Source organism: Leptidea sinapis, chromosome 34 (genome assembly GCF_905404315.1).
Source record: "Leptidea sinapis chromosome 34, ilLepSina1.1, whole genome shotgun sequence".
Classification (NCBI taxonomy): domain Eukaryota; kingdom Metazoa; phylum Arthropoda; class Insecta; order Lepidoptera; family Pieridae; genus Leptidea; species Leptidea sinapis.
Genome location: NC_066298.1, coordinates 5,849,822 through 5,871,455, shown reverse-complemented (window position 1 = coordinate 5,871,455; position 21,634 = coordinate 5,849,822). Strand labels below are relative to the sequence as shown.

At 36.0% G+C, this 21,634-nt stretch overlaps 2 protein-coding genes across 4 annotated transcripts in view; one reads left to right on the top strand and one right to left on the bottom strand.

Moving 5' to 3' along the window:
* Positions 1–7,089, top strand: part of LOC126974902 (PHD and RING finger domain-containing protein 1) — a 39,014-nt gene extending 31,925 nt beyond the window's left edge. The window contains exons 12-14 of the mRNA XM_050822622.1: positions 3,125–3,219; positions 3,589–3,717; positions 6,878–7,089. Coding sequence (XP_050678579.1) covers positions 3,125–3,219; positions 3,589–3,717; positions 6,878–6,979 — 326 coding nt within the window. The 3' untranslated portion in view covers positions 6,980–7,089. The remainder of the gene's footprint in view (positions 1–3,124; positions 3,220–3,588; positions 3,718–6,877) is intronic.
* A 1,730-nt stretch (positions 7,090–8,819) lies between these two features.
* LOC126974964 (lysosomal aspartic protease) lies at positions 8,820–21,503 on the bottom strand. 3 transcript variants are annotated; one of them, XM_050822729.1, is made up of 10 exons: positions 21,405–21,503; positions 19,911–19,976; positions 19,612–19,738; positions 12,664–12,787; positions 12,472–12,590; positions 12,295–12,404; positions 11,300–11,386; positions 11,077–11,233; positions 10,799–11,005; positions 8,820–9,181 (listed from the first exon to the last, which is right to left on the bottom strand). In XM_050822729.1, the coding sequence occupies exons 2-10, from the start codon at positions 19,967–19,969 to the stop codon at positions 9,020–9,022; spliced, it is 1,152 nt and encodes a 383-aa protein (XP_050678686.1). In that variant the 5' UTR covers positions 19,970–19,976; positions 21,405–21,503; the 3' UTR covers positions 8,820–9,019. The 3 variants fall into 3 exon arrangements, with proteins under 3 accessions (XP_050678686.1, XP_050678688.1, XP_050678687.1); XM_050822731.1 differs by lacking the exon at positions 21,405–21,503 and adding an exon at positions 21,322–21,340; XM_050822730.1 differs by lacking the exon at positions 21,405–21,503 and adding an exon at positions 20,814–20,901.
* Positions 21,504–21,634: the final 131 nt, after the last annotated feature.

Here is a 21,634-nt window from a genome sequence, read left to right as displayed (position 1 = left end):
AAAAGAGACAACCTAGCACAAATAATTAGGAAGACAAAAGAAAAATATTACTACGGAGAATTCTTAAAATTCACAAATAACCTGAAAAAAATGTGGAAATTAATCAATACCCTTTCTAATAACAAAACTGTTAATACTTGTGCTCCTCCAAACCTAACCTCTGAAAACGGCACTGTTACTACGGACCCAATAGAGGTATGCGAAATTTTTATTTTTCTTTGCAAATATAGGGACAAATTTGGCCAACAAAATACCTAAACAGTTTCATAATAGTAACACATACACACTATCCATAGTTAACCACAACACCAAACATCATAATTTGTCTCAATTTACTCCGTGTACTATAAATGAGGTTTCCAAAATTATAGTCAACTTAGATCCCAACACGAGTACAGGACTGGATGGTATAAGTACCAAAGCCATAAACTGTATCAAAAATCTTATAATAAATAAATTAACAAAATGTCTAATTCAACTTTTGGCTGAAGGTATCTTTCCGGACAGTCTAAAAGTTGCTAGAGTTACCCCACTGTACAAAGCAGGCAATAAATCTAACCCTGGGAACTACCGACCAGTTTCAGTTCTACCAACATTCTCAAAAAAATTTGAAAAAATCATATATAACAGATTAGAGAAATACCTAACTGAGATAAACTTTATATATGATAAACAGTACGGTTTCCGGCCAAAATCAAATACAGTTGGTGCCACCATTGATCTAGTAACCACAATAAAAACCAAAATAGATCAGAGGGAAATGGCAATAGGAGTCTTTATTGATCTCAAAAAGGCTTTTGATACCGTCAGCCACACCCTGCTCCTAGAAAAACTGCAACACATCGGTATAATAGAAACCGCACACAAAATCCTAGAGTCATACTTAAAAAGTCGGTACCAGATTTTAAAAATTGGAGCTCATCAAAGCAAATCCAAGCTGCTGACATGCGGGGTTCCTCAGGGATACCTTCTAGCACCTTTATTATTCCTGGTGTACGTAAATAACATACATCAAGCAGGTTTGCAGGGTCATCTTACCCTTTATGCAGACAATACATGTCTATTTTACTTCGGCAAAAACTTAGAAGAACTAATGGGAAATGCACAAGATGATTTAAATATACTGCAAAAGTGGTTTCAATGTAACCTTTTAACTATCAATGCCTCCAAAACATCATATATGATATTTAGTGCTAAAAATAAAAAACTACCTAACATTCCTAATCTAACCATCAACGGAGAAGTATTGCAAAAGACTTTTGAAGAAAAATACCTTGGATTGACACTCAATAAACACTTAACATGGAAATCACACCTAATAAATATAAAAAACAAACTTTCATCTCTAGTAGGCTCTCTACACAAAATAGTTCGGTGTATTCCAAAACAAGCTCGACTATTGATATATAATGCCCTAGTTAAGCCACACTTACTCTACCTCATTGAAATATGGGGTAATGTAGGTAAGACTAATATAAAACCAATCCAAACGCTACAAAACCGAATAATAAAATTTTTACATAATACTTAACTCCTACAGAAACTATTTACAAAGAAACAAAACGATTGAACATTACTCAACTTTACAACTACTACACATGAATACTTATATATAAGATAACTCATAGACTCATTCACTCAAATACAACATTCACAACAAAACACAATACCAACAAATATGTATTACGTCGCGCCAGACACCTTGTATATTACCTAGTATTAGAACCAACTATGGTAAAAATAATATAACATTTGCAAGAGCACAGCTATACAATAAGCTTCCGAAAACTGTTAGAGAAGCGACTTCGCTCAACATCTTCAAAAAAAGGCTGCTATATCATTTACAAAGCAATGAATAAAAACATCTTATCATAATAACAATAAACTATATCTTGTAACTTGGACCACTGCCTTAAAAAACCGGAAAGCAGCAATGAGCAAATTCGCCTCTCACTCACTGATTTTATGTTCTCATGTAAGTGACGACAGTCTTAATGAGAAATTAAAGTTCTTTAAACAGAATCGTTAAAAAGCGTTTATGTGGTTTACCACAAATTGATTGGTTACTATAACATAAATGATTACTTAATTAATAAATAATAAGTTTAATTGTACAATATTACTTTGTGAACATATTTTTTCTATGAAAAAAAAAGCCCTCTGAGTTTGTTGCGCCCATTCTTCTCAGGTCTGAGGCATTCGTTTTGGAATGGGTGGTAGTTTTTGACTTTCAATGAGTGATGTCACATCCTATTTTGAATAAAAATATTTGAATTTGAATCACCACCTTTTGGTGTACATAGCCTTTTTCAAATGGGTCAAAATTGTCGCAACCAACAAACAATAGAAACTTTGACAAAGATATACAATATAATTTTCGTACTTTTCATTCTTAACAGTTTTTGTGTATTCTTATCTCGTGTATGCACTATGCCTAGCAAATCCAGTTTGATATTAATTGGTTTGAGTAAAAATGTAGTAGAAATAAACGTAATTATTGCTTTTTCAATAATCATTGACAGCAAAATTTAAAGAAATTAAAATCTTGGCTGTTGCTTCCCAATATATTCTTGATAATGTAATGTACGTTCATAGGCACATAAGAGAATTTGATAAAAACTGTCATAACCAAACTGTGCCTGGTGCACAGATATAAACTTATAATACCTACTACTTGGCTAAGTCGATTAAGTAAGTCTTATGTGGGGTGATGTAAAAGCATATTTTACAACAATATTTCAGAAAATATTCAAATCAAAAGTATAGTTATTAAAAGAATTGTTAAAAAACGTTTGTGGGTAAAGGTTACTATAACATAAATGACTTTCCCAATGATACCACATATTGAGATTGGAGCGACCACCCTCAGGCTATTAAATAATAAGTTTTATTGGACAATATTACTTTGTAACCATATTTTTGATGAAAAAAAGCCCGCTGAGTTTGTTGCGCCTATTCTTCTCAGGTCTGAGACATTCTTTTAGAATGGGTGGTAGTTTTTGTCTTTCAATAAATGATGCCACATGCTATTTTGAATAAAAATATTTGAATTTGATGATCATGTCTGAACAAGTGTACCTGCGCCGCTGCTTCTACCTTTAAGTTAAGTCGTTGTTGTCCGCAGGCAAGACGCAGGTCGGGGTGAAGATAGACGAAGACAACCTGAAGATCCTTGACGACCTGCCCAGCTCCGCCGTCGAGATGCAGGTCAAGAGCAAGGTACACCTTAACTTTAGCAATAACACTTGTGATTCCCTTTAGTTATTATAACGCTATAAATATTGCATATCAAGTTCTTTATTGGCTTTTCAATAATTGTATTGTTATTATAAAATGCGGGCTTCAGTGGCAGCAAATGGTTTGAGCGTTGACTTCTGGATCTCTTACCGCGGCTTACATCTGACACAAGGACTCGCAACACTCATTATTATTATTATATTAACATGTTCAATTATTGATTGAGAAATGTAAAATAACTTGTTGGAGTAATGGTAGATGAACTGTGTAAACAATACAAGTCTTAGTTGTTGTCCGAGGGAATCCGTCGTCCGTCAAGTGATGGTTATGTAACGCACTTTAATGTGACAGTTCCTCAAGAAGCTGAACCGGCAGGAGCGCGTGGTGGAGGAAGTGAAGCTGGTGCTGAAGCCGCACTACAACAAGAAACACGTCACCAAGGATGAGTACAAGGACGTGCTGCGGCGTGCCGTGCCCAAGGTGCGTGCCTCCCCTCCACTTTAGCTTATTAATTTCATTAAAGGCTTTTTAAATTCTTTTTTATATAAGAGACATACGGGTAAGAGGCTCGCGGGATGGGGACAGGCGTTGCCGGCCTTTAAGGAGTATGCATTTTTCTTGAAGGTGCCTAAGTCGTATCTGTTCGGGAAAAAGCAGAGCATGCAGCAGGTAATTGAATACACAAAGTGGCTGTGCGAGGCAAGAAATTTCTAGCAAAACACGCGGTTGTGAAATGCCAGACGTTAACGTGATGCGAGTGGTACTTAACACGAAATGTCTAATGAATTCGGCCGCTAGTATCAACCCGAACAATCAATCAATCTAATCTACCCGCCTTTTGTACTTCTCAACTCAAACAGCTTTCTCTATAGCACAAAGAAGCTTATAGCAGCAGTTGGCTGCATACAACAGGCGGCTGGTTGTGGCGCGTGTTATACCCAACACCGGCACATCACTAACTGCCAGCTGGTGATCAACGAGTAACTAACAGTAACACACTCGTCATGCTCATGGCGTAGGCCTTCGATCGTGTATGACACAAGGCGCTTCTTTCAAAACTTCAGTCGTTTGGACTTCCCGAGTTTTGACACGTGGAGCACCAGCTTCCTCGCTGGGCGTCATACAGGTCGTTGTCGTCGGTTATTGCCCTAAGCACAATCCGCAATGTGGTGCCTGTTGCAGTGTTATTGTGAGCCCATTCCTTTTCTATATTTCTACTTTCCCTATTTACATACTTTTCTAAATTGGGTAAAATAGAGATATTATTCATAAAATTGAATAAGTTTTAAATTCAAATCGAGTTTCTAATTTTTAAAAACAAAGCTATATAGCATTGAACGAACGTGAGAGTGTTGAGAGTTAAAATTATATAACTACAATTTAAATTCCGTACACCTTCCTCATAGGCTCATAACGCTCCCGTGGTGTTGCAAGAGTGTGGTTGGCGGTGATCACTTAACATCAGGTGACACGTATACACTCACTCCTTCTCTTTTTTTATCTACAGCTACCATTTATTCTGGCAAAACAAATATTCAGTACGATATGTAAGGGTGGTATATTATTATGTTTAGGTACCACCTTAATATGTATGTAGCTTGTGATACCTCCTCTATCATAATTCGCTGATAAACTCCTGTTACTACTTGTTTGTGGATAGGTGATGATTATGATAACAGATATTGTTGACGAGGTGAATAATGCACTCTCAAAGATGTATGTATGGTTCATTACACCAAACACAGCGGAGGCACAAACCAACTTTCTTATGAATTGGTCATTCATAAGAAAGTTGGTTTGGGACATTGGAACTTGTGGACACTACGGGATACTTGGAGATCACGTTAGATAAAAAGCTTCAGTGGGGTCCACATATTGCCCAACTAGCAGATAGACTCAGCTCTGCTGCATACGCCGTTAGAAAGATTAGATATATTATAGAGTACACGAATGTTGCTACCACTAGATTAGTGTGCTTCAGTTATTTTCACAGCATCATGCCTTACAGTACTCGTATTTATATTAGCAATATAGTATTTGCTCTGCAAAAGAGACCAGCGGGCCTACCATGAACTCTTATTGCGATTCAATTGACAACCGAAAATGAACTGCTTTGCTATTTCGTACCACGACGTGGTTAGAGCTATCTAATTTAGGTTGACGTCAAATCATCTGATTAAATCGCAAATATGTTAATCGAATGTTAAAAATGATATCAACTGAATCGCAAACTGATTTAGTTCGTTCATTCATTCGTACTATGAGGTAATATTTCAACCTAAACTGGATAGCTTATATGTCAAAGTGAGCGATTCGAAAAAAGGTCCTACTTCCTTAGAGGAAAGTGAATCGTGTTAATAACTTTTAAAAATAGTGAAAACATACAGAATAGGAAAATTTTATTGATGAAAGATGAGGTGAGAATACTTAATCAGACTTTTTTGTAAAACAAAATGAAAACAAATACCAAAAATGAAAATACTAAAGACGAGGCAGTAAGGGCCCGGACTATAGCCTGTTCGCAAGAACGAATTAAAAAAAATGTACTCTGTGGTCCTGTCAAATCAAACATCAATGGAGGTGCGTTCATAACTCGTTATTTTTACGAAAACACCTAATCAAACATTTAATTTGTAATTCAAAGAACTGTATTTATTTATATCACTATTATTTAATAAGTACAAAAAAAGCCTTAATGGTTTATAATTTGACGCTATAAAGCGCAATTTTACAATATTTTTTTAGTATTTTCCACGCAAAAAAAACCGCTAAAATCATATCATTTTAGGTTTCGTAACGCAACGCATATATGGTTCGAGTAAGAGAGACAAACTTATGCAACGACTGTAGAGCGTCATCTCTTTCTCACCACAGACAAATTAATTTCGTTCATTCTTCTTAAGGGATCCAAACGCGATTCAGTAAAAGGCACTTCATGGCACGAATTTTAGCGATTCAGTTTAGGTACCTAAATCGAACCGCATCGGAATCGCATCGCTTATTAAACGTTGATGGTAGGCCCTCAGTTCGTGCTTCCTGTTCATTGTCAGTACATTTATGAAAAATTTTATATACTTACGCTCAGAAAAATCATCACCTTTTCACTCTAAATAGTGATTTTCGATATTTTAACACAATAATTGCTTGTAACTAATTGTAGTAAGTAGGCTTCGTAAGATGCATAATAACTTTAAGGGTCAATGTGTACACTTTTATAAAAAAGTCCTAGAGCATCATCTATAAATAAATTAAATGTTTTATTTAAAAAATGGCTCTGTCGTAAATCCTACTACTCCTCATCTGTTTATCTAAGCGATCGGACAGCCTGGGACTAGATTATTGTTTGTTTTATTCTATTAAAAAGAGCGCAAATAAGGAGGGTTTGTTGCGCCGTTTCTTCTTTCTCAGAACACCATTTGTTTCCGAAACGGTGGTAGTGTTAGAACTGACATCAAAAAGAAAATTCTAAAAGAATCAATTTTGAGTAAATCAATGACTTTTGTCTCTATTGATATTGTTATAATCACCAGATATCCAGCTGAGCCTTACGTCCGTGTCTCCCTGATGATGCACGGAATCTGTGACGTACTTGCTTGTGATAACATGATACATAATTTGTAAGGAAATTGTTGTTTTGTAGATCTGTCACAACAAAACGGGCGAGATCAACCCCGCCAAGATCCAAGCGTTAGTGGAGGCCTACGTGAAAAAAATCAGGAAAAAACACAAGCTGGGCCTCTAACAAGCCCCTGCCTACGCAGAATGAGTTTAACTAATTGTAATTATAATTTATCTACGGACATTGTATTTTACTTAAACGTTTATTTAAATAAATATATTAGTTTTAATTGACGTTACAATTTTATTTTGCACCTTTTAGGCTGTCAAATCTATATCTATCTGTAGGCAATCCCATTACAGTATTTTATGCAACAGTTGTATAATGAGGGTCAAAAAACACTAGTGGCGTGGGTTCACGAGTTGCCTGCGGCTCACATCGCAATGAATGACGCCGCGAGCGTTTTTTGACCTAGTTATACAACTTGTCGCATACCTTGCATAAACTTGTTAAAATTTGTCTTTTAGCCATAGACATCCTTTCCAGGGTATCTTGTTGGTATATGCAGTTTAAGCGGACATAAAAATTATCTTTATGACAGCTTTTTTCAAATTATGAAATGATCTGAGGTCGGGAAGTGGAAAAAAAAGGGGGGGGGGGGGTGATTAAGGGTAAAAAACCATTTATCGCGATTTCCGGTAAAACTATGGAAAGAAGTCAAATGGCAAAGTTGTGTAGGTAATAAAAAGATCTACGACTTTTGTTTTTACAATTTTTTGACATAATCTCAAAATTTTATGTGAAAAATTGAAAAAACCAAAACTTTTTTGTTTTTATCTTTTTCAAAACTATTTTTTTCCATGAAATTTGGTGAAAATATACCTTTTATGTCCCAAATACATTGTAATTTATTAGAATTGAAATATTTCTTCTTTCACCCTATTTTGACTCAAATATCGAAAAAGAACCCTTATTTTTAATCGAAAATTCACCCGTCAAAATATCAGCATTTTTCAAAAAAAAGGTCTTTTTTCTGTTAGTCAAAATCTCAGAAGAGATTTCGATTCGAGATTCGAGAAAGAATTTCGATAGTGTAAAAAATATAAATTACAATGGTAAATGTTCGGAAAATTTGAGCCCATCAAAAGGCGTTTCATAGAGAATTCATACATGTTATTTTCAGTTTAATTTAAAGATTTGTGGTGTAAATAAGTATTAATGACTAGGTAACGATACTTCTGTGATACCGTGTAAATAGCGCTAGTTTGTAATTATTCACGTTCTTGTAAGCCGTTCACATTCACTGGCAATAACTTTGTACACAAAATACAACATTGCTAATCATTGTTCACTTGGTCTTTACAAAAAAGAACGACTCCACAGTTTTCATTTCTGTGGTGCTGGTCGCGTCCTTTCACTTCTTCTACTTCTGGGGTACTCAATGGTAATCTGTAGATTTAAAATCAAATATTTCCAAAATAAGTAATTCAATAAAGTATTGACTAAAAAATATTTCAAATTAAATGATTTCCAACACATTCCAAAAAAAATCATGATTCAAAAAATATTTCAAAAATTGATTATTTATCGCAATTATGACAGACAAACTATGATCTAAATGTAGAATAAGACATAGAGCGGGACGTAGCTTAGTGACCGACGGCGACGCATACAAGTTAAATTCTATCAGTCATCCAGCCTAGCGAAACTTCTCTAAGAAAAAAGCGATTCACTCGATTGTATGAAACGTGCAGTGATTGATAGCCGAAATCCACTACGTTGTAAGCAACTGTTTGCTTTCAACTTTGCTTCTCCTGGAGATCTTGAAACGTCGTCGGGTTAGCTAAAATAATAATAAAAATGTAACTTTAACGCAATCAGAAACAATTACACGCGTTTTAATCCTTTAAAAAGTGTTTTATTCAGACAATAATATATCTTATAGGTTAAACTTATGGAAACCTATAATTGGCTTATACAACTAATGTAAATCGAATTATCAATGAAATAGAATAAAACACAATTGCTATAGGTACAACTTTACTAAAAACTAAAACAAACTATCGAAGGTACTATATACTATACCTAGAACATGACATAAAATTAAGAGAGCTGTACGATGTCTACGAGGTGGTGCCGCTGCTCCACAAACTGGTACTTTCGATAAAATATACTGTGACTGTAATGTTTAGTGAAATTAATGTAGATGTTCTCTCTCTCCGTTCACTTGGCGGGCGCGAAGCCGAGGCGACGGTTCTTGACGTCGAACTCGGTGTAGTACTTGCCGATGAACACGTCGCCCACGATCCACAGTGGCCCGTTGGGCGGCGGGATGTCTATTCCCATGAAGCCGGACAGGCACATCGTCTTGCCAAACTGGGACACCTGCAAAGTGCACAGCCCACATCAATCAATAACTGCAATGCTTCGATCACGCACGCGCTAGGTGTCGTGCGGTTTATATTATATACATATTTATTAATACACATCTCAAACTGTCACACCTCTGCTAGTGCCTATTTAACTTGCATCAGCGGAAAGGCACCTTGCGCGCTGGTTCAAACAAACAAAAATATTTTTATTTCCTAGTTAAATTGCATAACACTTGAAATATGTCATTTTTTCTTACAGCTCGTTCAGAAAGCAGCTTTCCTTAGAGAAGAACGAGCAAGAAACTCTAACGTTGTTGTTTTCAAAACAGAATAGTATTACAGATTTTTTTTTCAATTTAATTTAACAATTGGTTCAATTTGGTTTTACAATTGGTTGACAGTTAGTCGTATACAAATTTTCTTATATTTTAGAACATCTATTATGCGGCTTGAAGTAGAGAGACCTCGGAAACGTGGGGTTCCGGCGAATACTAGATATTATCGGTTAAGTGTCGGCCGCATTTATTTATATAATTCAATCACTGTGTTGGTTACTGCTCTCACTCTGTAGCTCGATTAGTTGGTATGGCAGAGAACGATAATGGGGTAACTTTGGTATTCAAGATGGCTACCGTGCAACATATTATATACTTTAATATAATAATTCTCACATATAGACCTACCTATGTATAATATTGAATTAGTCTTTGGCGGTACTATTAGTATCTAGCTGGTTTTAAAAATGTTTTGCATTTCACAAAAAGAAATAAATTAGTGAAATGTTGTTTCCAGACATTTTTTATGTGTTTCTCTTTCTGGCAAAAAAAATTCATTTCAATTTTTCTGGCAAAGAGGAAACAATGTCACCAACATTATTATTTTGAATACTTTATATGATAATGTTGTACTATATTTCTATTCGTAGTTTTGATAACTTGTCTAACTAATGGCATATTTTTTTTCAATACAAATAACCATTGTAATAATTCACGCCAAAAAAGTATCTAACGGAGACCATACGGAAATAAAACCATATTTATAACTTTGATGCGACCTAAATGCGACTTTCTGCCCATACTTCAAAGTGTAAATCAATTTGCTCCGTTTTCACTAATGCTTGGCCATCACAGTATTTTCCTGGATTGATATATCTAGTCTATGACTAAGTAGAAAATAGAAAGGTACCATCGTTGCATTATCATAGGTTGCATCGGAATGATGACAGCTATGAGAAAATTGTATAAAGCTTGACAAAGAAGTATTTATAACTTGTACCCAATAATAATTTGTAAATGCGTGACTTAGGACGACATTGGTACCAGACTGAGGCAGTTTAAGGTTACCCTCACTTGTTTTAAGTATTTCATGAAATAATTACAGACAGTCCCTGATGACGACGTCTGATGACATATCAATGCTATAAAGTTTATGCTTTCACCTAATGGTGAGAGGGACAAATCTACAAATATTTTATAAAATATTATGGCCAAAACTATGAAGGTAGGTAAATGTTATTTTTTCTTCAATAAGTTGGACATTACAATCATAGCCTCTAAGTAGCCGCACTCGTAAGTTCTTTGTAGTTTGTAGCTGGTGGTAAACGCGGCAGTAATTGACGCACACGACATACCTTCAGCACGTAGTCCGCCGGCTGCAGGGTGAAGGCCTGGCCGCCGATGGTGAGCACGACGGGCGGCATGCGCGGCAGCAGCGAGCAGTCCACGACGTACTGGCCGGACATGACCGACGTGGCTCCGATGGCGCGGTTGAGGGCCTCCACCTCCTTGGACGGCCCGGCGATCAGGGAGGTGCCCGTGTCCGCGATGGCCTCACAACCCTGCAACGTGTAGTGCCGCACATTATGCACACGGTCGTGGGAGGACACTGTGGTGGCGGGCACGGCGTTACCTGTGCGCAGAGCGTGAGGTTCCCGGCGGCGATGGAGTCCATGTGGAACTGCCAGTAGGTGTCCCGGGTCAGCGGCACGTACGTGAAGGAGCCCTCGTAGTGCGCCGGGTCGGAGCCGCCCAGGATCAGCTCCCCGCCCTGCGCCGCGCTCGTGTTCCTGCACACAGCCACGGGTCAGTGACCGGCCGCCGGTCCATACTCGAAACCGGCGTGCCACACTCACCGGTTCAGGTAGAACGAGAACACCGGCTGCACCAAATCCTGCGCCACCATGTTGTCGAACACCGGTGTCACTCCGTCCACGGAAATGCTGCAACGACATCGAATAATTACTAGATGTGCTTGTGTACAACACAATTTAAATTACATTACAACATTATTTAAGATTTATGATGGATTCTCGATTCGACTAAAAGCAGCTCAGAACACGTGACCGCGAAGACAGCGGTAATGCAGCTTTTTATTTATTTATTCTTAATGATACATATGACAGTATAAATGTGTTTCCAATTGGTTGATTCGCCAACGCGGCGCCCAGATGTAGATAGCCACATGCCGTCCTTATTAGATCTTCTGCTGACTACACACCCCGATAGTAACCAGGTCTCCCGACCCCCCTCTCCCGTCCGACTATCGCCTTGTCAGGAGTGTAGTGCCTATCCAAAGACCAAGTCTCAGACCATCATCGACTCGCCGCGTTTGGCACTATAAGTAAACAGATTTGGATAGGGTGCGTTCCTTTTTTGCATCCTAGCCTTGGTGGAAGGTTTGTGCCCTTACAGATGATCCCAGTGTCTGCGCTGTTGCACTATTCGATGTGATACTACAGGGTATGTATATTTTAATACCAAGCTCTATAGTACCGATCGGTGGCAGAACACATACTGGTTCGATTGGTCACTTAAAGCAGCATCTGACTGCAAAAAACCGGCGTAATCAACGGGGTTGCGGCTCTGGGCACCAGAGAAATATTACCATGCCTCCAGATTCTTTAGGCGGATAAATCACTTGTGCAAAATCGATGCATGTCGTCCAAATACACACACAGCGACCCCCTTATTGAGGCATACTGTGAGTTAGTTGTTTGGGTCAACTCAATAGTTGGCTGAAACAACTTGCATCTTGTTCTTAATAATTATGAGGTTGCGTCAAATGCAGTTCAAATGATGAGTAAGTAGCAACTGTTGTGATACAGAACGTTGATCGGTAGTACATCACCTGCTGAACGCCATGCCGAGGATGCCGTCGAATTTGGCCGCCACGAACGCCAGCCCCGGTTCCGACAAGGCCTCGGCGAATGTCTGCTGACGCACCGTGATGCCGCCCACCTGCGGGAACCACTTCGTTAGCAACACGCGACCGCAACCGTTGTGATGAACAGGTGAGCATACGTACCGTGACGTCATCGGCGGAGAGGAAGCCGGACAGCGAGCCGGAGCCGTATTGGATGGCGAACTCCGTGCCGTTGGCGCGGTAGGAGCGGGAACGGCCGCTGTCGTACTTGTTGTGGAGCACTGTTATGTGAGGATCGATATAGTACATACACATTATGATAGCTATTGAATGAGCCATGCGGGTCATACGTACGGCACGCTATGTTGGTATAGTGGCACTTCTTAGAGGGCACCCACAGGTTGGAGGAGCCCGTGTCGAACACCACCTTGAAGGTCTGCGGCGGAGTGCCGATGGAGATGGGCCCGAAGTACTGCGCCTGCACACATACTGACTGTTATAACAGAGTAGATCCATACGGACGTAACTTTTAGCGAAACTGTTACAATTTAAACTCTCAAATTGCCCTTTTATAAATCATCTGTACTAATAAATGGAGACCCGCTTTTTTCCATCGGTTATACAGGGAAAACTACAAACACCTCCTATAAAAGATGGGAAATGAGCAATAAGCTCAAAAATTTGATCGATCACCTTGAACAGATCTTTCGCCCAAATGAGTGTGATCCTAACGAGACCTTTATACCAGACACTACACAATATTGTAATTTCCAAGCAAAGGAGGACTAAATTAAAGTCTGTTCACCGAATGAAATTCTGAGAGAAATAAAATATAATACAAAAAAAGCTTCTGTGTATGAATTGATATCCGGGGAAATTCTTCATCAACTCCCTAAAGGAGGTCTCGTTAAATTAACGACATATTAATTGAGAAATTCGATTACGATAAGTCCCAGATCTAGTGAAATTTGCTGAAAGCATCATAATTGCAAAACCAGGAAAACAATCAGCATCATACAGGCCCATGGCTTCCTGTAATGACCAAGCTTTTTGAGAAGTTGCAACTTAAATGGCTTAAGCCTATAATAGAGTTTAAAAATCTGATTCGAGAGCACCAAGTTTCCGTGTAAAACACTTAACCATAGATCAAGTGCATATAATTTCCAATATCATAGAAAAGTCTTAGAAAATAAAGAGGAAGACCTCCAGAATATTTCTGGATGTGGCGCAGGCTTTCGATAAGAGTTTGGCATGAAGGGCTTATTGACCAGCTAAGAATGGATTTACCAAAATCATTAGAAGATATTCTTAAATCTTATTAGCAAAAGAAAGCTCTCATGAGCTGGACTCTCTATGTACGAACTAACAGTGAATAACGAAGAGTGTATTTATCTAAATCAACAGAAGGGTTGCAAACACTTGGAAGAAATATTGGTCATTAAAAGAAGTGATGAAGAATATGTAAATCTCTACAAAAGACAAGAGAAAAGTATAAAACTCTTGCATACTGCCTTGCCTTACCTTTCGTTACCTGGGCCTTTACCCAAAAGCAAACTAAATGTGGTAAAAGTTTACGTAAATTAAATAGAACGAACTGCAGTTGGGGTAAAGAACCAAGAGAAAATGCAATCGGAACACAATGAAAAACTAAGTAAGAACTAAGTTAACATAGAGAAAACAATAGGCACTTTGAAATGTGGGTATGCCCCTTTATTAGGAATGAAACGATAAGTTAAGTAAGTTAAGTTAATTTATAAAAATGTACCTATTATGTTATGTGTATTAATTAGTCAGTAAGTACATATTATGTTGTGTTAACTGTAATAAAGACTTAATTATTATTAATATTTCGAAGATTGAAAATAACATACTAATGTATGAACTAAATTAACTATGAGATAAATCAAAGACAATAACAAAAATTATAGCTTTTAAATTTAATAGCTATTTATTAAAACTTTTCCAAGGAACTGCCGGTTTTTCCGCTAATTCAGTTCATTTAATTGTAAAAGGTAAGATTGGTTGTGGGAAAGGTTTTACAAGCAGTGTTTTTGGTTTGAGCTTCTCAGTGATAAGTATTTGATGGGTGGCGTGAGCGACGAATTTTTAACGACTAAAGGGTACAAATTGAAATAGGATGAAGTATTACCGAGCCAATCCGACGATAAAGCCGAATGTATGCCGAAACTCGTCAACGAGACCATATTGTATCCTAGCAATAATTATTTGGCCTGATTTGAATCGGTATGAGACGCACTACCAGTTGTAAATTAAAAACTTAATGCAAAAGAAATATCGACTTTAGTCAATATATTTTAAAACAAGGTAAAGAAACAAAAAATAAACTTTCACGACAAACTGTTGAAGATGCTAATTAATATTTGCTAATTACTTTTTGCTAATATTTAAATTGGCACCAACTTAAAATCGTCACAGCGAATATTTAGTTATCTTGTTATAAAGGAAATTGCCAATTAATGTATTGGATCACCGCCTAGAATTGCGTCAAATTCAAAAGATGATAAAACGCGTTTAAAACAAAACAGGTAGTAAGTACTGTACTGAAACTAGGTATTTCAACATTTAGAGATTTCTTTCATCGCATTCACACTCATATATTATTACATATTATAATACATTCAGTATAACAAAAACCACACAAACTATTTTTTTTTGTGGAAAATAAGGGACGAGTCAATCAGGACGTTCAGCTGATGGTAATTGGTACGCCCTGCCCATTACTCTGCATAGCCACTCAGGAGTAAGGATTCATGAAAAACCCCAAACATTCTGAGCGGCCCTACAATTGCGCTCGTCACCTTGAGACATAAGATGTTAAATCTCATTTGCCCAGTAAGTTAACTATACCTAAACTATACAAATACGTCTTTTCGTAAGTAAACAAGTTAAACAGTAAGTAGTTCAGCACAAAACAAGTAGGTACCTAAATTATAATCATTTGTTAAACCGCAACACCAAAAGAAATTATCAAAAAGAATCATTTCCGTCACCGCCATTTGCAGGAAAATCTATATAATGATATATATTTTATTTAAAATTCAATCCCCTGTTCAAATAATTGATTCTGATGGTCAGATGATGGCAAAAGTTAAGCAAATAATTACTGGTTTTTTCCATTTTGACGTTTGAGATAAACCTAGGTTGCGTATGGGCATTCTATTTCGTGATTAACATCGGTATTTAATATTACATTTATTTTCAAGTTTTTCTTCAAAAAAGAGTGCTGAAACGCGGAGTCGAGGAGCGACTATTCTCCCTCTCCGCGTTCCGCACCCCGCCGTCGTCCTATTAGTAGCGTTAGCAACTTAACGCCCGTAGATTATTATTCATTATTATACAACAGCTTAACAAAGCTCGTTTGCTTTACATTTTATCCTAACATTTGAAAGTCATAACATAATTAACAATAATTACTAAATATTCTTAAGTTGTACGGTATAAATAAAATATATCGGGATATTTTTTAAATTAGTTTGATGAATTTGTAACATTATATATACCTTGAAATTTTCGATATAAGCCCGGTAAGTATACTTACTTAATGGGCTTACATTACTATGTAAGCACATTAAACGTCCTATAATTAAAAAAGTATGGACATTACCAAAAAGTTTTGAACAAAAGTTGTAGAGAATAAACTGATCTATTAAAATGAATGTTTGCATTTTTTTATTAATACAATATTTTAAGAGTCATCCGCCGAGATTGAAAAACCGGTTCAATACACGAGCCATAAATCGTAACAGTTTACAGGAAATAAAAGATACAAAATTTTATTTTCTATAACATTATTGTTTGTTTTCATAACTTATGCCCTAAAGTGCATAGTTTCCGAGAAATCGGCCAAAAACCGTTATTTACGAGCTCTACCTGGATCTGGCAGATTTTATGCTCAGAAGTGACCCTAAAGCCTAAAAAAATTGAATTGCGAGGTTAAATTCTATTTTTACTGATCTACTTGATTGCATTTGTTGAGTTTATCTTGCTGACCGTACTTCCTAGAACTGTCATTCGAGCCAGGTCTCGAGTTAGGTTAAACGGGTTATACATAGAGTTCAGCGAGTATATAGGTATCTTCACACACATAGGTTACTAAAACTGTCCTTTTAAAAATTCTGTGATGTACATTATTTGCATTCTGAACATCATATCGAACTAACTATTCCAAATTCAAATCTCCCTAGATTATGTTGCCATTGTTCTGGTCTCAAAAAGTAAATTTATTCTAATTGAGTCATTTGAACCAACATTCCTCTAAAGGCTGCTGCTTCAAAATTGTTATCAAATACATTCAAAAGTCTTCCATTAAGTGTCTGTTCTCTGATGTATTTCATCAATTCCATTTCAATTACAATATGCTAATAAGTAATCATTTTGCAAACAGTGAAAGACAATTTGCATTGAACTTGTGGTACATATCATAATAAAATATGGGTATGTTAACAATAAAAGGCATTTATTTTCTCAAAATTTATTCCTTTAAAATTCTTTTTGATGTTATTTCTAATGTACTAGATCCTACTACCGCTTCGGAAACAAATGGCGCTCTGAGAGTAAAGAAAAAGGTATAATTTTGTACTCATTTTATCATGGTACACAAAATATATAAGCAATTACATACAAAAAGATTAACTCCAAGCTGAGGGCTTGCCCCACTTGAGTTCCCTGCGGTTATTGCCCCTCTTAAAGGTTACCTACCTTGAGGACAGTTCAAGGGAACACTTCTCTAAGCGTTTGCCCAAACTACCTCATCACGAGTATGGTCGTCAGGAATAAAGACAAATATTATCTTAATAATTATTTTATACACATAAAATACATTTATTTATTTTCAGAGGGTTTGTTTTTATTTTTTATGTGTATGATAATAAGGGACGAGACGAGCAGGACGTTCAGCTGATGATAATTGATGCGCCCTGCCCATTACAATGCAGTGCCGCTCAGGATTCTTGAAAAACTCAAAAATTCTGAGCGGCACTACAATTGCGCTCGTCATCTTGAGACATAAGATGTTAAGTCTCATTTGTCCAGTAATTTCACTGGCTACAGCGCCCTTCAGACCGTAACACAGTAATGGTTACACATTACTGCTTCACTGCAGAAATATTCGCCGTTGTGGTACCCATAATCTAGCCGGCATCCTGTGCAAAGGAGCCTGGTATGGATTGACGCATCTACAGCACTCAATAACTCTTTTTTTTACTACTCGAGTATCTACGTCGTAATGTTACTCATTTTCCTCCCTCCCATTTACTGAAAGTATAAAAGTGCAATTTTTTTACCTACATAGACGATTATACGTTTTGGGCTTAAGGCGTCTACTTTCCAATAAACAGGAATGTCATGTCTGCCGCAAAATAATATTGTTAATGCGAGATCGAAAGTGTAAGCGATTTTCTCCTACTTGTTTGTGATAATGTCGGAAATTGACTTTCGGCGGGGCAGTAGAAGACCTAGAGAAAATTAGGGGGCATTGAGATGGCGCAGATGGGGCTTGGGTAGATTAAAAAATATAGTCTAAAAAGGCAAAAAAATACACGAAAAAATACTCTAGAAAAAAAACATATTCTCAAAGTGGGCGGTGAGCAAAATATGGTTGAGAAAGTATGGCTTAGATTAAGGTTTAGTCTCAACTAGATGCCGCACTACCTAAGAACAATAGCTTTTTATTACGGCAACTATAGATAATTGTGTGCGTGGCATCTTGACACTCAATATCATCTCTATGCAACATACGCTTCGTGTTATTTTACATTGAAATTAATAAAATAATTACTGATCTTTTAGTTATTTTCCAGTGTCTTTCTTATTTCTTGTAGTATTATTTTTGCAGTTTTACTACGCAATCAGGCGTTTTTTTTCATTATTAAAAATTGAACATAACAAATGGCACGTCAACGTCACATATTGTTCGAGACTGGCTCGAGTAGGCCCGCGCGTAAGTAAGCTTAGAATAAATATTAGCATAATGTTGAATGACAGTTGTAAGATCTAGTCTAATACACATTATTGATTGATTTTGGTGTTTTATTGAAGATCTATATTCACTTTAATGTGGGTCATGGAAATGATACTCATAAATTTCAAAAAATTTCATTATAGAGTTTACCGCCACTTCGTAAAGGGTTGAGCTAATGAGAAGAAGTGGCAAGAAACTCATTGCCCCCTTTTTAAAACAATGTTTACATTTTCATAATTTTATAAATAATTTCAATTACAATACATATGTAAAGTGATGCAATAAAAATACTCAAACACCAAATAGTAAATAACACTGCCTAAATAAAAGTTATCAGAATATAGTAATGAATTTATTACTGGGGTTCTTGTGAAAGTAAAACAATACAATTTAAAAGGTACTTAGGTGCATTTGTTTTATAATAATATGCTACATTATATCATATATCATTACCCAGTCGAGTCATTGGACTTCCAAATAAACACATTGCTTGCAAAGAAATTTATTGTTGGTTTGAAAAAATATTATATGCAGATATTGTCAATCTATATATATAAAATGAAAATGGTCTTTGTTTGAGGCTCAATCACACCTAAACCACTGATTGTATCGCCATGAAACTAACTACATTTGATGCCAAATTTATCCTTGACAGTTTATGGCTACTTATTTTTCAAATTACAATGTTCCTTCCTTTTAAAAATCGCCCAGTGAAGCGGGAACGGCTATTGAAAATATATATGAATACATATATATATTTAACAGTGACAGCACAAATGGGCCAGAATCTGTCATATTAATATCATACATAAAACCAGTTCGAAGTGGCAAGCTAGTATGTTTCACATAGGCTCACTCATTAAGGTTATGCACCATTTTTTGGAACTCCATCCTACACCCCTACAAGTTGCCGGACTGTATGTAAAATGGAACAAAAAAATTCTAATTTATTATATTAATTTATCTTTTCAAGTTCAAACCACACAAATGTTGTTTTTACTTTATTACTCTATATTATCCTTGTTTTCCTGTCCATCCATATTGAAATACCAATAATAATAACTATAATGTTATGACAGTACAATCACATATAAGCAAGATAAGAGGTAACTGTCCGACACATAGTTGGAGGTTATCAATGCTGTGCAAACAAATTATATACTTTGCTCTCTGGTCAACATTGCTCATTTAAATTACACAATATCAACTTGAGTTGGTGAACAATAGTAAAGAGTACATGTTTATATATTGCTGTAACTATCTAATAATACAAGTCAGTGGCTCTAATAATCATTGAAAATCACAAAATAAAGCAAACTTACATCAAGGTAATTGGAGAGTGGCTCAGGAGTGGGTCCCTTTGCAGCATATTTGAGGCGAGTAGTGTGCATATCCGTGCCAACCTCATGAAGATGACGGCGGACTGTCTTTATATGGTACAAGGGAATCCTTAGGAAAAAGAAATTAATATTTTATACTCGAATACTTATTATTATAGCTATATGAATATTATATGAAATTTAGAGACACCAACAGCGGTGATGATAGCTATTTTAAGTATCTATTACTTTCTAGTAACAAAATAGTTATAAAGTAATTCAAAATAATCTCGGTGTCTTACCTCTGAAATGTCGCTAAACTTGAGGCCACAGTGGCCAATAATAACAGTAACAACCGCATTATGATTCTGAAATTAAACAACAATATAAAAGTGATATAAGTACAATAGTTATTTTTAACTGTGCCCTGCAAAGAAAATACCACTCTCTACTGAGACCACGGGTGCACTGTTACGTTCGATGAAAACATAACAAATGAATCGCTATTTGTGTGTTAGCGTATTTATTAGACCGCAAAATATAATCAAATTAATAATGGCTGGTGTTTAAACGCCAATCACAAATGCACGTACAGTACTTCCATTCCATTATATTCGAATTACCTAAATTCCTGAAAACGGATAAATAGGTACCTACTCATAAAATTGTGTTTCATGAAAGCTACCTGATTACCTACCTATTGTAAAAATTAAGCTGATTTAATTTCCCTTTATTATTGCATGCCATAAAAATATGTAGGTAAACGGCAAACGCCATTAAGGTAAATTTTAGAACAAATATCCTATAAATATATTATCGCTAAATAGATGTTACAAATAGGTAAGTATATTTAATTTTATGACTTTTATTTTAGTAGATACAACTTACTAAAATCTTTGCTGAGGCAAAAAATCTAAAGGTCGATCGTAATTTTTTATATATCGTAAAAATTATACCTACTTACCTACTTGGTTTTGCTTTAAGAACCTAGGTACAAAGATAGAAAAGAAAATATTACTAAAAGTAAAAATATTTAATTCTCAATGAGGTACCTATTGAAAAACATAATGACTAAGAAGTCTTTCTTAAGGTAGGTAATAAAACGAATTACTGGTAGGAAAATAAAAAATATAATAGTAAATGAAAAAAAATCAAAAGACAAGAATTTTTTTAATCACCTACCGATAATTTAGGTAAGTACTTACATTAATATAGTGTATGCATTAATTATTGTAGTTTAAGTAGGTATCTACATAAAAGATTAATTTGCTTAATAAACGGCACTTCACTTAGTAAAACAGTACCTACGGGAAAAGGAAGTTACTGGTACCTATCAACTATCAACAAATATTTTTGGGTTTAGCTGGCCGACCTCTTTCTTTTCACACTGATAGGGGTAAGGGGGGTGATAATGGGGGGGAGAACGATTGTCATCTTTTATAATAATAATAATATTATTATATCTTATAGTTAGACAATAATATATTTTAGGTTAGGTTGGATAATTAAATTACACTAAAGCAAATTAGACCTGTAGTACCTATTTGTTAGGTATGTTACTGTTTCAGTAAAACAATAGGTATTAGATATAAGCATTTATCCATTTTGACAAGTAAAAAATATAGATAAAACGATTTACATATACCTCGGTAAATGGTATAGAGCGGGTTTAATTAATATGGGGTTACTTTATTTTACTTGGTACCTACTTACTCTTTGAGTATAAAATTAAATATTAGTTTGGAGAGCACTTAGATTGATCCCATTAATAATTACCGCCGAACAGAAGTACCTACCTAGGTCGTACGTAAAAATATAAATTAATGTTTATTTTTGTTATTTGCAAAAACGAAACAAAACAAAACTAGCAACGACTGACAGTGAGTAGTGACAGATATGACAGTTGACAGCTCAATGCTCATTTTCACAATTTTGATCGAAATAGTGCAAATTTCTGTGAAACATGGACTTATCCCATAAACAGGACTTTGAAAAATTATTGTACTTTTCCAACTACCCCAAAGCG

Excerpts from the sequence above, each read along its gene's own strand:
- LOC126974964 (XM_050822729.1), bottom strand. The coding sequence starts at position 19,969 with ATGCGGTTGTTACTGTTATTATTGGCCACTGTGGCCTCAAGTTTAGCG. Across the intron at positions 12,788-19,611 it reads CACTCTCCAATTACCTTGAT|GCGCAGTACTTCGGGCCCAT; the intron begins GTAAGTTTGCTT and ends GTATGTGTGCAG. Across the intron at positions 11,387-12,294 it reads CTCGGCATGGCGTTCAGCAG|CATTTCCGTGGACGGAGTGA; the intron begins GTGATGTACTAC and ends ATGTCGTTGCAG.